Source organism: Urocampus carinirostris, chromosome 20, assembly GCF_059441175.1.
Source record: "Urocampus carinirostris isolate Australia breed hairy pipefish chromosome 20, RoL_Ucar_1.0, whole genome shotgun sequence".
In the NCBI taxonomy this organism is placed as follows: domain Eukaryota; kingdom Metazoa; phylum Chordata; class Actinopteri; order Syngnathiformes; family Syngnathidae; genus Urocampus; species Urocampus carinirostris.
The window spans coordinates 12412180-12426568 of record NC_142368.1 but is presented as its reverse complement, the minus strand read 5'-3'; the positions used below and the strand labels follow the sequence as shown (position 1 = coordinate 12426568).

Sequence of the window (14389 nt, the reverse complement as noted above, 5' to 3'; positions counted from 1 at the left end):
GATGTCAAGGTCACGCATGATTCTTCCCAGCTTTTGTTTGCATTCCTTTCTGGACTTTTAACGTCCAAAATCACGTGAGACGGGGAGGGGGCCCTTCCCTTTCTTAACCCGTTTTGCCGATTGCCGACAGGCTGACGCGCTTCCGCCGGCCTTAAGCTGCGAATGTCTTTGCCCGAAATGTTTTCTTTTGTTCCGTCTGTGCCGAAGAAGGAGATTGTAAAAAGAAAACTACAAGTGAAGTGGGTCAATTGAGGGACGGATGGGAGGTTTTGAGGCAGGAAGTGGAAGGTCCTTTTTTAGAGTTCCATACAACTGCGCTTATTATCTTTATGCGTCCCGTCGATTCCGGAGTGCAGGCTGCTACTTTTTTAAGCGCTGCGCCTTTAAATACGGTGCAGCTCGTTCTATTTTGTTTTTCGTGGCGGCCCCGAGGAAAACGGCGAGCTTCTCTTTCCCGCAACAAATGCACACTAAATACAAAACACCGCAGCGATGTCAGAAAACAGGAGAAATGAGTCAATGTTTTTGTCAGCATTATTTCTATACAGTAATACATCTATCCATTTATCTAGCTACCTACCTACTTTGGTCATATCCCTCAAGAGGGGTGACCGACAGCAAGACAAACACATATACAAAACAAGGAAAAGAAAGAAAAGGGAAAAAAATAAAAATAAAATACAAAACATAGACAATTCAGGAGTTATGAAACGACTTGAGTCAGTATTTTACCCCCCAAAAGTCCAAAAAACGACCAAGAAAGACGTCCAAAAACACATCCAAAAAACGATCAATAAAAGCAAGCACGAATTGACCAAAAACACAACCAATACAATACCAAAAAACACCCAAAATAGAACCAAAAACAGACCAAAAAAACTTGGAAAACAACCATGAGAAACAACAAACCCCTCCCAAAAAAAGAAACTAACAAAAACACGACCCAAAAAGCAAACCAAAAAATGAACAAAAAAGACCCAAAAAGGACAAAAATAAAATAAAACAATAAAATAAAATAATCAACTCCAGAAAAACCCATCAAAATAAACGCACAAACAGACCAATTAAAGACTAATAATAACCCCAAAAAACACAAATAAGAAAATAAATAAAAGAATATTTACAAAACAAGTCCAAAAAGGCTATAGAAAAGTCTGGAAATAGAACAAAAAAACCCACCAAAAAAGTCAACAAAACATGACCAAAACAACACTGAAACACAGACCAAAAAAACCAGACTGAAATGTACAGAAAAGGGATAAAAATTAAAACTAAACAAAAAACAAGCCAAATAACAATGACAAAACACCCACAAAATGACTAATAAAAGTCCAAAAACAATCATGTCTAATCTAGTTGCAAACATGGAATTTTGTTCACTATGATGTTATCAATGACAAAAAACAATTCAATCTATTCAATCTATTTACATCATGCTCGCAATATTTTAACTTTTTCGCCCACAAATTAACTCCTTCATTTACACATTTGAGTTCAACAGCAGTGGAAGTTATCCATCAAAAACGTTACACTTCTCTTTCTGTCTCATCATCAATATCAAGTCACTCAAGTTTCCTTTAATCTTTGAGGAACGATAACAATAGAACGCAATTTAGTCTTTCACGGATGCAACCACCACTGAAAATACAAAAAAAAAACATCTGTGTTGCAATCTGGCACTATTTTCAACAGTATGCTTCCCCTAGCGCTGTTAGCTAGAAATATAGGGATCACATTTGACAGGATGCAGCACTCATTCACGTTTTTTTTCCAGAGCAGTGGAAGTTATCCATCAAAAACGTTACACTTCTCTTTCTGTGTCATCATCAATTTCAAGTCACTCACGTTTCCTTTAATCCTTGGGGAACGATAACAAGGGTACGCAATTTAGTCCGTCACAGATGCAACCACCAGTGACCACAAAAAAAAACATCCATGTTGCAATCTGGCACTATTTTCCACAGTAAAGCATACTGTGGTAAATGGCGCTGTTCTCTAGAAATATAGGGATCACATTTGACGGGCTGCAGCCCTCATTCACGTTTTTTTTCCAGAGCAGTAGTAAATATGTGCTCGTCTTTGAAAACAAATGATGTAAACAACTCGGAGGTGTGCGCAGGGATTAAAATGTAAGAAATAGACATGAATGAGTTCATTTGGATCGCTCTTGATGCTTAAAGCTAAAAATCTGGTGCAGCTAGCACCCTGTAGTCTAGGATTTACAGTATTCACAAGAAATGAAAATATAAAATAGTACTCCTCATCCATTTTACATACTGCACAAGTTACGGTCTGAAAGAAAAGCGCATGAAAGGAGCTGGAAAATTCACAGGGAACGCCGGTCACGCTAGCAAGTTTTGGGCCAGAATCACAGGAAACGGCTGGCGCAACAGGACTGCTTTGCTTCCCCCGAAACAACAAGGGAAACGGAGAAACTGAAAAAAGGAAAAGAAAAAAAAAAACAGACCAGCTGGGACATTCCAAACAAACAAAAAGGATCTTTTAAAACAAAGCTGATCTCAGCAAAGCGAGCCATGAACGTTTTCCTGAGCAATTTGGGAAAAGTCGATCCTTTCTTAACGATACAAATGTGATATACGTCAAACGTAAGGCCCGAGGACTAATTGTGGTACGCCATATTTTATGTGGCCCGTGAGACAAAGCAATGAAAAGCACAAGAGAAAAGCGAGTCAAACAACAACCTGCAGTTTTAAATATGTCCACCGGATGTCGCCAAAGGTAGGCACCACTCGCAAAGCACCCACTGTTGGTGTAATTGCTGACTATTGTTAATCAACCAGAGAACATTGAAGAAATCCACCTAAATATAATTTTCAGATTTCAGATTCAGATATACTTTATTGTCATTCTTGTACACGTGTATACAGAACGAAATGTCGATACATCTGACCCGCACAGTTTCCTTGAATGTACAGATATAAATAAAATGTTGTATTGAGTTGGAGTATTGAAGTACTAATAATATACTAAATAATTATAGTTATGTATAGTGCTATACAGTAGTGCAAAGAGTGCAAGAGGAGCAGCCAACCAGATGTGCATAATGGGAAGTCAGGTAAACAAGTCACTACTTAAAAGTCACCTGCCTGCTTTTGAAAGGGATTCCTAAATTCTCAAACATACAAAAAATGAGAAAATAGTACAAGTTTTTGGTATATCTAAATATATCTATCTATACATATATGTTAATGGTATATTACAATTATTTTCCGAGATAATGCATTCTGAAGACAGTCTTTCTGGACTTTGACTTCCGGAGCAACCCAGCAAGCCAGTCCCCCTATTGGTTTACAAGTTAACTCGTCAAAAAGGTTTTCAGTGTTTAAAGCCAAGTTTTGGTCATTTTTGTGAAGAATTCCTAGGCATTGTGTCGCTGATAGAAGCAGCAATGGCACAACAAAGTGCGAGCGGACAAAATGGGGCCAACTGGCAAAAATAACACAGAGAGCTAACACAAGCTAAACCAGCCAAGACACGACAGGCTAGCTGGCACCCATAGATGACACAAATAGACTGATTGGTGGGGAAAAAAACAGGAGGCTGGCTAACAAAAACATGCAGAAAGCAGCCAGGATGACCGTGAGTCAACGACGAAAAAAAAACTGCCAACAACAAATACGAACCCATTCGGGAGAAACAACAATGAGCGCGGCAGGCTGGCCAGCTAGCAAACTGCTAAAGGGGCTAACCTAGCCCAAACAAAACTGGAGGCCCTCAGGATTCCACAAGATCACAAGGAGCTATCTGGAAAATATTATATGAATTACGAGACAGGCGGCAAAAAACAGAAGAAAAGTCACAATCACCTACCTAAAATGAGGCAAAGTCGAAAAAGGAACGCACGCTGTACACAACGGTACGTAAACTTACCCTTTGATGATCAACTCTGACAAAAAAAAAAGTCCCCCAGCGATCCCAATGACTCCAAGCCGAAACCATCCCTGTGCATTTTCCCAATGACTACAATCGCCATTGTTTCGCTACTCCATGTCATACGGACATGTCCCAACTCGAGGGCATATGAAGTCAAAATTTCTACTTTGAAAATGAAATTCTCGAGATCCGTGGCGCGTGGAATATTGTGGAACACATGTGCAATAATGTGGGGAAGAACACCACATGTTCTTTGCCAAATTGAAAAGAAAAAAAAGATCCTTTATAATCTCTTTAGGGCAAAACAAAAAATACAAAATGAAAAACAAGCACCACGGGTGTCTAGTGGGACACAATCATGAAGTGGAACACACTTTATTGGATATTTTGAACTTTTTTAACAAATAAATTAAAAAGTGGGTGTGCAAAATGATTCAGCCCCTTTTCAATGTTGATCTAAATGACTAAATGGAATCCACCTGTGTGTCATCAAGTCTCTGTATAAATGCACCTGCATTGTGATAGTCTCAGGTGCTCTGGTCAGATGAGACCAAAATTGAACTTTTTGGCTACATTGCGAGATGTTATGTTTGGCGTAAAAGCAGCACAGCTCATCACCGTCAACACACCATCCCCACCGTCAAACATGGTGGTGGCAGCATCATGGTTTGGGCCCAGCAGGGGCAGGGAAGATGGTTAAAATTGATGGGAAGATGAATGGAGCCAAATACAGTGGAACCTCGGTTTTCGAACGCCTCTCAGTTCGAACAAATCGGTTCTCGACCAAAAATGTCGAGAAATTCTTGCTTCACTTTTAGTACAAAAAATCGGAGTTCGAACGCCGGTACGCTAGGGGCGATGCTGAGCAGCGTACGGGTGTAGATTGCCGCACACTTCTTTTTGCTTTCGTTTTGAATATCTAATTATGCCTCGGAAGAAGGGCGGTGCAAGCAACAAAATTGCTACAGGTGAAAAAAGAAGAGTAGTGCGTACAACTATTGCATTTAAGAAAGAAATAATAGCAAAATGAAGAAGGTGTGCGAGTTTCCCTTCTTTCGAGGGAATAGAGCATGGCTTCTGCAGACCACCACAAAGGTAAGAAATCCTATTCATAATTCTTTTCTTTATCCTTTAACCGCTCACCACTTTTTGTGGAGACCCGGATGCTAAATGACGTGTAAACGACCAGATTTTTTTTATTTTTACACGTTCATGTTAGCGTAATCTTTCGTACGGAAGATTACGCTAACGCGAACGTACGATTAGCCTGGGTTAGCTTCATGTTTACGTTCATGGTAAGCATTCAGGGTGTTGGAACGGATTAAAACGATTTTACATTACTTTTAATGGGAAAAACGATTTTCGGTGATCGAACAAATCGGTTTTCGAACAGGGTTCTGGAACGGATTATGGTCGAGAACTGAGGTTCCACTGTACAGGATCATTCTGGAAGAAAACCTGATGGAATCCACAAAAGACCTGAAACTGGGATGGAAATTTGTCTTCCAACAACCCAATGATCCAAAACATAAAGCAACAGCTACAATGGAATGGTTCACCAAAAAACACATCAAGGTGTTGGAACAGCCAAGACAAAGTCCAGACCTCAATCCAATTGAGAATCTGTGGAAAGAACTGAAAACTGCTGTTCCGTCCAACCTCAATGAGCTGGAGCTGTTTTGCATGGAGGAATGGGCCAAAATATCAGTTTCTCGATTTTCAAAACTGATAGAGACATACCCGGAGCAACTGGCATCTGTAATTGCAGCAAAAGGTGGCGCTACAAGATATTAACTCAATGGGGCTAAATCATTTTGCACACCCACTTTTTTGTTTTTTATTTGTTCAAAACGTTTAAAATATCCAATAAAGTGTGTTCCACTTCATGATTGTGTCCCACTTATTGTTGATTCTTCATAAAAAATGACAGTTTTATATTTCTTATGTTTGAAGTCTGAAATGTGGCATAAGGTCACAAAGTTCAAGGGGGCCACTGTATGTTCTCCCCCACGCCCCACAGTTTATTTAAACCCAAATCTGTCGATTTTGTGGGATTCTACGAGAAGGTGCGTTATAATAACAGCTCGCGAGACAAAGTCTCCGAGACATCTGTTATGAGACGACGGCCGCCGTCTTCACGCTGCTTAACTACTTTCTAGATGGAGAGTCCATCCATCTTGTTTTAAGAGCTCTCTTAGGAGCGCTCGTCGTTTTTCTCAACAGCGGAGATCCTAGCGACGTATTCATCGCTTAAGATAAATAAGAGAATGAGGACTCACCTCCAGGGTTTGCATGAGTGTGGGCTTGATGGCGTCCTTCATCAGCACAGCGAGCGCCCCGCTAACACCCTGACGGCAGATAAAAACACAAAAGCTGAAGTCTTCTGTTACTTTTTGGCCCAGGAATCACGACTGCTACCATTTTACATGCAAATGAGACCGCGTTTAGTTCCCGAAGAGGAATACCTGTCAGGTTGCACAATGCTAGTGGCTGATGTCCCCCCCTGTTGTTTGAAATTTTATCTCGACATTAATATGTCCGAAATAAATTGCAAATATAGTTTGAGTCCCAAGCAAATCTTTTACCTGTGGTGTTCCGCAGGGTTCAGTACTTGGCCCCCTTCTTTTCAGCATGTAAATGCTTCCATGAGGTGATAAGTATAATATCAGTTGCCATTGCTACGCAGATGACACTCAACTATATCTTCCGATGGAGGAATCTGCCACACTAAACTGTCAAAATTTGGAGGCCTGCCTCACTGAGATAAAAGAGTGGATGACATTTAATTTATTCCGCCTTAACTCTGGAAAGACCAAAATGTTACTTATTTGGAGTAAAAGACCAAAATGTTACTTAATGTTACTAACCTACCGTTTCTTTCTAAAGTACCGTATTTTCCGCACTATAAGGCGCACCTAAAAGTCTTAATTTTTTTCAAAAGCTGACCATGCGCCTTATAACACAGTGCGCCTTATATATGGCTCAATATTAAATTCGCAAGGTCTCGCAACTTACTCAACAGCCGCCGACTCGATTTTACCCCGAACGTGGAGTAGTCCGCAGGTTATGCTGGGATTTATATACCGGCGTTTCATTGGCTAACCAATGTGTCAATCATCATTTGAATCGATCACTATTGGCTGAAGTTATTCGGAGCCTCGGATTGGCTAGATGGCCAAAACAAACCCTGCAATCGGCCGAGTTTAGCAATGGCGTAGCAAGTCCGCGGTGTATGCTGGGATTTATATACCGGCGTTTCATTGGCTAACCAATGTGTCAATCATCCGTTAAATCGATCGATATTGGCTGAAGTTATTCGGAGCCTCGGATTGGCTAGATGGTCAAAACAAACCCTGCAATCGGTCGAGTTTAGCAATGGCGTAGCAAGCTTCCCTAAGTACGCCATAAAGAAACATGTTTCATTAGTCTGTATTTGTAAATATTCTACTCTCCTGGATTTACTTCACTCACGGTTGTAAGAAGACCATGATTGCGTATCATTATTGAACGTGAGAACTTAGGTGAGTTATGCGGCTTTATATTTTCCCGGTATCTTGTTTTAGAACGATCTTGATGTTGCTGTGATGAGTTGAGTGAATTTAACTCAATTCCAAGTGTTTATTGTCGTATGCACAGTAAAAATGCGAGCGAAAAAGAAAATAGAAACATAGAAATGTTTGGCATTTCTTGAATCCCAAGACTTCAACCTTCCGAATGATATTTGAAATGACGCATTTGAGTGACATCGTACGGACACCGCATCCGCACGTGTCTACGACACGTATTTGCTTCTTTGCAAGCTTTGGGAATGTTAAGGGGGTAATCAGTTGGACTGAATCATCTGACTGTTTTGTCGACGTTCCCATTGTAGCGCCTTATAATCCGGTGCGCCTTATCTATGGAAGATATAGGACCAAAAACTCTTTTCTGGGGGTGCGCCCTATAACCCGGTGCGCCCTATAGTGCGGAAAATACGGTACTTGAAAAAGTGGCGGCACAGCAGCTGAATGATTTTATATCCGAGAACAATCTTTTTGAATCAATGCAATCAGGATTCAGGGCTAACCACTCTACTGAGACAGCTCTGATTAAGGTAACCAATGATCTTCTACTGACAATGGACTCTGACCTTCATCACGTTTACTGCTGCTGGACCTTTGTGCTGCTTTTGACACTGTGGACCATAATATCTTACTAGAACGGTTGGAAAAATAGATTGGTGTCTCAGGAACCGTCCTCTTATGGTTCAGATCCTACCTCTCAAATAGGACGCACTGTGTTAAATATGGCGAAATGACATCTGAGCCCTTGAGTGTTACCTGTGGTGTTCCGCAGGGTTTAGTACTTGGCCCCCTTCTTTTCAGCATGTAAATGCTTCCATGAGGTGATATTTTTCGCAAGTATAATATCAGTTTCCATTGCTACGCAGATGACACTGAACTATATCTTCCGACGGAGGAACCTGCCACACGAAATTGTGGAAATTTGGAGGCTGGCCTCACTGAGATAAAAGAGTGGATGTCACTCAACTTCTTGCGCCTTAACTCTGAAAAGACCAAAATGTTACTTATTGGTCCATCTAAATGCCGTGACATGTTCTTAAAAACGGTTCTGAACATTGACAAATGTAATATCACCCAGAGTGACTCAGTCAAAAATTGGGGTGTCATATTGGACCCCGATCTGTCCTTTCAAACACATGTTAAGAATATTACTAGAACAGCTTCTTTCCATCTTGGCAACATTGCTAAAATTCGCCCTATGCTGTCTCAGTCAGATGCGGAGATTATAATTCATGCGTTTGTTACTTCCCGCCTTGATCACTGTAATGCACTACTCTCCGGTCTCCCAAAGTCCAAAATCAAGAGCCTTCAGCTAGTACATAATGCTGCAGCGAGGCTTTTAACTAAGACAAGAAAGTTTGATCACATGACCCCGATTTGAGCTAACCTGCATTGGCTGATGATGTGATTTCAAGGTTCTGTTGGTAGTATAGAAAATCATAAAAGGACTTGCTCCCTCATATCTTTCAGATGGAATTTCCCCCTATGCTCTGGTCCGGAGCCTTGGCTCTGAAAATGCCGGTCTACTCGTGATCCCAAGAGCCAAGAAGAAATCTGCAGGTTCGAGAGCGTTCTCCATTGGGGCCCCGGTGCTGTGGAACCCTCTTCCCCCTGAGATTTGATCTGCAACCTCAGTGGAAATGTTTAAATCTAGGCTTAAAACACACTTCTATTCGATAGCATATGAATGACCTATATTGTATGTTGACAATATCTGTGTATTATTTGCCTTAATGTAGGTTTTAGATGAGGGGATGGTGTCATAATAGTCTGTAGTTTGCATTAGTCTTTGATCTGTGCAGCCCTTTAAGACTCTTTGTGATAAAGGGCATCACAAATAAAAATGACTTGACTTGACTTTGAGACTCTGTGATTAAGGGCATCACAAATAAACATGACTTGACTTGACATGAACCCAATCGGAAGGAAGAGGAGATATTTAAAAAGTGTTTTTATTGCATTCAATTGAAAAAAGAAATGTCAGAAGAAAAAATCCCCCCCCCCCAAAAAATAAATAAATGAATATTTGTTCAAATATTTTGAAAAAGAAAAAAAATGTTCAAGTACCAAAACAAAAACAAAAAATAGTGTGAAAATGAAAAAATATATATTCCTCCTAAAAAAGAATAAAAGAAAAAAAATGAAAAAGAAAAAAAATGTTCTAGTACCAAAACAAAAAAAATGAAAAAGAAAGAAAAAAATCCTCCAGAAGAAAATGGAAATAAATATATTTAAAACTGAAAAAAATAGTGTAAAAAATGAAAAATTATGTATTCCTCCTAAAAAAAAGAATACCAAAATTTAAAAATTTGAAAAAGAAAAAAAAAGTTCTCGTACAAAACAAAAAAATTTGAAAAAGAAAAAAAATATTCCCCAAGAAGAAAATGGAAACAAATATATTTAAAAAGGAAAAAAAATATTGCGGCAATGAAAAAAATATATTCCTCCTAAAAAAAAGAATAATAAAATTGAAAAAAATGAAAAAGAAAAATACCCAAACAATATTTGGAACACAGAAAAAAAAATTGAAAAAAGAATAACCCCAAATAAAAAAAACTGAAAAAACTATTTAAAAAAAAAAAATCTATATTACCAAAAAACAGGAAAAAAATAATACAAAAAGAGAGAAAAAATAGGGAAAAAAATCAATAGAAGAAAAAAAAACAAAGCTTTTAAAAGAACTACTCAGAAATACAGGATTTTATTTTCTATTTTCAAGTGAATGCATTATGCAAATAAATTGGATTGCCCATGACTTGAATACAAGTTGCCAGTTTTCGCCATAAAATCCCTTTCTAATTGTATAAAAGTGGTTTTGATTGGCCAAACACATTTCCATGATGTTTATTTGAAAAAAAACAAACAAATGTGGTAAAGGGGACATTTAAATTTAGAGAATGAAATAAACCAACCCCCCCAAAAAAGGTTAGAACAACCTTGGATTGATGAAAAACCGAATTAAGGGACGGGGTCTTTCAAGGTAATGATGTCACGTCGCGTATTTCCAAGACCGAGATGAATGTAAGGTAATAGGGGAGCCTCTTCTGCCCCTCGAACCGCGTCCATGGGAAACCCGAGCCGCTTGACCTCGTCGGCCGGACCCGCTGAGAGGCCTTTGAATGAGATGTTTTTCTTCGTCCTAGCCTCTCTCTTTTTTTTTCAGGAGATTTACAATGTTTTGTTTGGCCGCTTTCGCTACAAATCAAGGACATGTGCATAGATTGTACGGCGGAGTCTCACAAGTCTTTGGAGTGAAAATGATAAACACGCGGGAATGCCGGCCTTTGATAAACGGAGAGGGGAGGCCCTTCAAGGCCCTCCAAGACCCCTTCCCCCCCCTGTTCTCACACGGCGGGGACGCCAGATCAAAGACTCACCAGGTCTTCCGCTGTGACTGGTCGTCCGGAGTGGCTCGTCCCCACCACCATACGCGCCAGTCTGGCTTTCATGTCTTCCAGGCTGTCTGCCAGAGCCAAGATGGCCATGATCTCGCTGGCCACCGCAATGTCGAAGCCCGTCTGTGAAAACCGCATCAAAGACAAAGATTTTACATGCGCTGGACCAATAATCAACATTTCAGTTTTTTCTGGGTTAAGGCGCAAAAAATGAAGTGACATCCATCTTCTAATCTCAGTGAGGCAGGCCTCCAGATTTGTACAACTCCAGTGGCAGATACAGTTGAGTGTCGTCTGCATAGCAATGGAAAGTAATATTATACTTGCGGATAATGTCATCAAGTGGAAGCATATAAGTACTAAAAAGAAGGGGGGCCAAGTACAGAGCCCTGTGGAACGCCATTACAGTGTTTAGAGGTCAGATTGCCGTAATTAACACATTGCATCCCTGGTCATCCTGGAAGGGGGATTAGCACTTGTGAGGCCCCTTCCCAAGGTTTTTTTTTTTCTCACGCTGTGGTTTTGAGTTTTCCTTGCCCGCATGTTGGTTTAAGATCAGGTGATGGTGTCATTGTAATCCTGTGCAGTCCTTTGAGACATTTTTGTGATTGAGGGCTATATAACTAAATGTGACTTGACTTGACGGTACTAATTGACGTTTCTCATTTTTAACGTTTTAACGATTGACACTTGTTCTTCGGACTGCACGCATTTCATTTCAAATACAGGCACCGTCATAACGCTCAAGCTCTGTTTTAAAGCGAAATATGCGCAGAGAAAATGTACAATGCGTGTCATCAAAAGCGAATCGGGCTTAACATGACCTGAATCTTTCTGAGGCGAGTCAGACTCCGTTCCGGTTCATTTGAATATACGTGCCTCATTGAGCTACTGCCATAATACACAAGGTCTGCTTTACAAACTTTGCAAGTAGTCTTTCGATTGATTGGCAGTATCCAGGCTAAAATACTCCCAAGCTTTCCAAATTTTGGTACTTGATGTTGACGCTGTCATTTCTGTATGTTACCGCTTGAGACAGAAACGCTATTGCGCATGAGCGACTTCTAATCATGTAAGATGACTCACTCTGTTGTAGAAAGGTCTATGGTGATAATAGTCGACAATGGAATACATTGTCAACTATTTCTCTTAGGGATTTTTTTCCACAACATAGACTAATCATTGCAGACCTAATCGACAGAAAGCTTATTGTAGTATATTCAACGTCGGGTCAGAATGAATGAATGAATGAATAAAAACTATGTTGAACATTAAAATAAAAACAGAACAAAAACAATAATTTAACAACAAAATAATGTTACATAACATGCTTATTTTCCCTATCCCTTCATCTTCCCTATTAAATACACCAATGATAATAACAACAATAGTAATAATATTAATAATAACAGTTATGATATAACAATAGCAACAATAACAACAAAGTTAACCATAGTTGTAAATTCCAGACTATAAGCCGCTACTTTTCCCCCAAACTTTCAACCCTGCTGCTTATTCAGTGATGCGGCCAATTCATGTCATTTTTCTAACTGCCGCCAGCGGTGCTAGAGTACAAAAGGTAAGATTTAGACCGGTGGAATATATGCGCCGAGGAAGACTGCAACTTCTAGGCTTGACTAGCGGCGAGAAATCTTTCACTAAAACTGGCTGCATGCGAAAGGCAACTTTTTCGCAAGTCTGCCAGTGGATCCTGACAGCGTGGGGCAGCATAAAAAAATCCACCATCACCAACGGGTTCCGAAAAGCCGGTCTGCTGCGATTGAGGCTGCGGGAGCGTGGGACGATGTCTATATGACACTGTTTCTTTCCGACACTGAGAAAGACGACTTTGATGGCTTCAGTTCTAAGGAGGAAGATGAGGACGGTTTACCGTGATTTTTACAAGTACGGTATGTTTTTTTAACAGACCAGTTTACTGTGTTGCGAGCGTGTTGCTACCATTAACTGCCCTGTCAGGCACCGTTTGAGATGAAAGTTATATTATTATTATTATTAAATCTTTGAAAACTCTCTCGGTGTATCGTCTTTCTTTGTAAAAATGTGTAACCATGTACCACTGTATATTTTTGTAATGTATTTATTTGAGACACTTATTCTGATATGTTTTGCGAATTAAAAAAGAGGGGCGGAGCAAACGCGGGCTGACGGGAAGTGGGGTAAAGGTGAGTGAGACCTGTTGTCGCGGCGGACAATAGTGGATATATATTTTTCCCACCCTTACCTTTGGAAATCTCATCTCATTAGCCGTACCGCTTATCCTCATTAGGGTCGCGGGGGGGGGGCTGGAGCCCATCCCAGCCATCTTCGGGCAGTGGGCAGGGGACACCCTGAACTGGTTGCCAGCCAATTGCAGGGCACACGGGGACAGACAACTCATTTGCTCATTCACACCTAGGGACAATTTGGACCGGCCAATTCACCTGAAATGCATGTTTTTGGAATGTGGGAGGAAACCGGAGTGCCCGGAGGAAACCCACGCAAGCACGGGGAGAACATACAAACTCCGCACAGAAAGTCTGGAGCTGGATTTGAACCCACGCCAGGTTCCCATGACATGAACTGTGCCGCACAAGCGCTAACCACTGCGCCGCCGTGCTGCACCTTTGGAAATATAGACTTTTTTTTCCTTGGATTAGTTTTAACGGGTACATGGGCTCTGCAGGTCTGCATCAAACCTTAAGTACCGCTTATCATTTTCCCTTCATTTTGCCTGCTGTTATTTTTGGACTGTGTACTTCACTTTAGTTTTAACCGCGCGACTTGAAGTCTAGTCTGGATAAATTTAATGTTTGTGTTACAATTTTTTAACGTGGGCGCATGCGGCTTATATACAGGGGCGGCTTGTGTATGTACGAAATCGGTTTTCTTCTGAAAATGTGGTGGGTGCGTCTTATAATCAGGTGCGCTCTATAGTCCGGAATTTACGGTATTTCCAATCTACCCCATTTTCTTCATCTCTGTATTCCGCCAGTCATGTTTTTCTGTATTTAAATTTAAACAAGTGAATAGTTGGACATTGTTTGATCTCGTCGTGTAAATTGTTCCAAAGTTTGACTCCGCACACAGTCACACACATACTTTTCGTGGTGGTTCTCACCTTTGGGATTATGAATTTATTACGGTGAAAGAATGATGAAACGATGCCAGAACATGTGCATCGAATACTATGCTTTAGTTCAATGATTCACAGTGACTGAGTTATCTGATAACACCTGGGCGTAGAAGTAAGATCTTGGGCCCGAACCCGAAATCCGGGGCGGGTACGGGCTTGAAATGTCAATCATTGAGTCGGGCCGTGTCGGGCCGGCCTCCTCTTTCGTTGTTAAACAAATAAAGCAAATAACATTTCGTGTTTACTTCAGGCCGAGTCCCTCGAATCAAGTAAGTCGGTTGGGTTCAGACGGATTCGGGTTTTATACCCAAGATTTTCCTAGGCCCGATCTTACCTCGACCTGAGCGTGATATTTGTTATCTTGCATGTGTGAAACAAAGGAACAGGCCAGGTTGCCTTGACAA

The 14389-nt window shown here is 40.6% G+C and overlaps 1 protein-coding gene across 3 annotated transcripts in view; it reads right to left on the bottom strand.

Moving 5' to 3' along the window:
- Positions 1 to 14389, bottom strand: part of mthfd1l (methylenetetrahydrofolate dehydrogenase (NADP+ dependent) 1 like) — an 83124-nt gene that overhangs the window by 35673 nt on the left and 33062 nt on the right. For all 3 annotated transcript variants that reach the window (XM_088325706.1, XM_088325704.1, XM_088325705.1), the window contains 2 exons: positions 10835 to 10975; positions 6174 to 6242 (listed from right to left, as the gene is read on the bottom strand). In XM_088325706.1, the coding sequence (XP_088181832.1) occupies positions 6174 to 6242; positions 10835 to 10975 (210 nt within the window). The remainder of the gene's footprint in view (positions 1 to 6173; positions 6243 to 10834; positions 10976 to 14389) is intronic.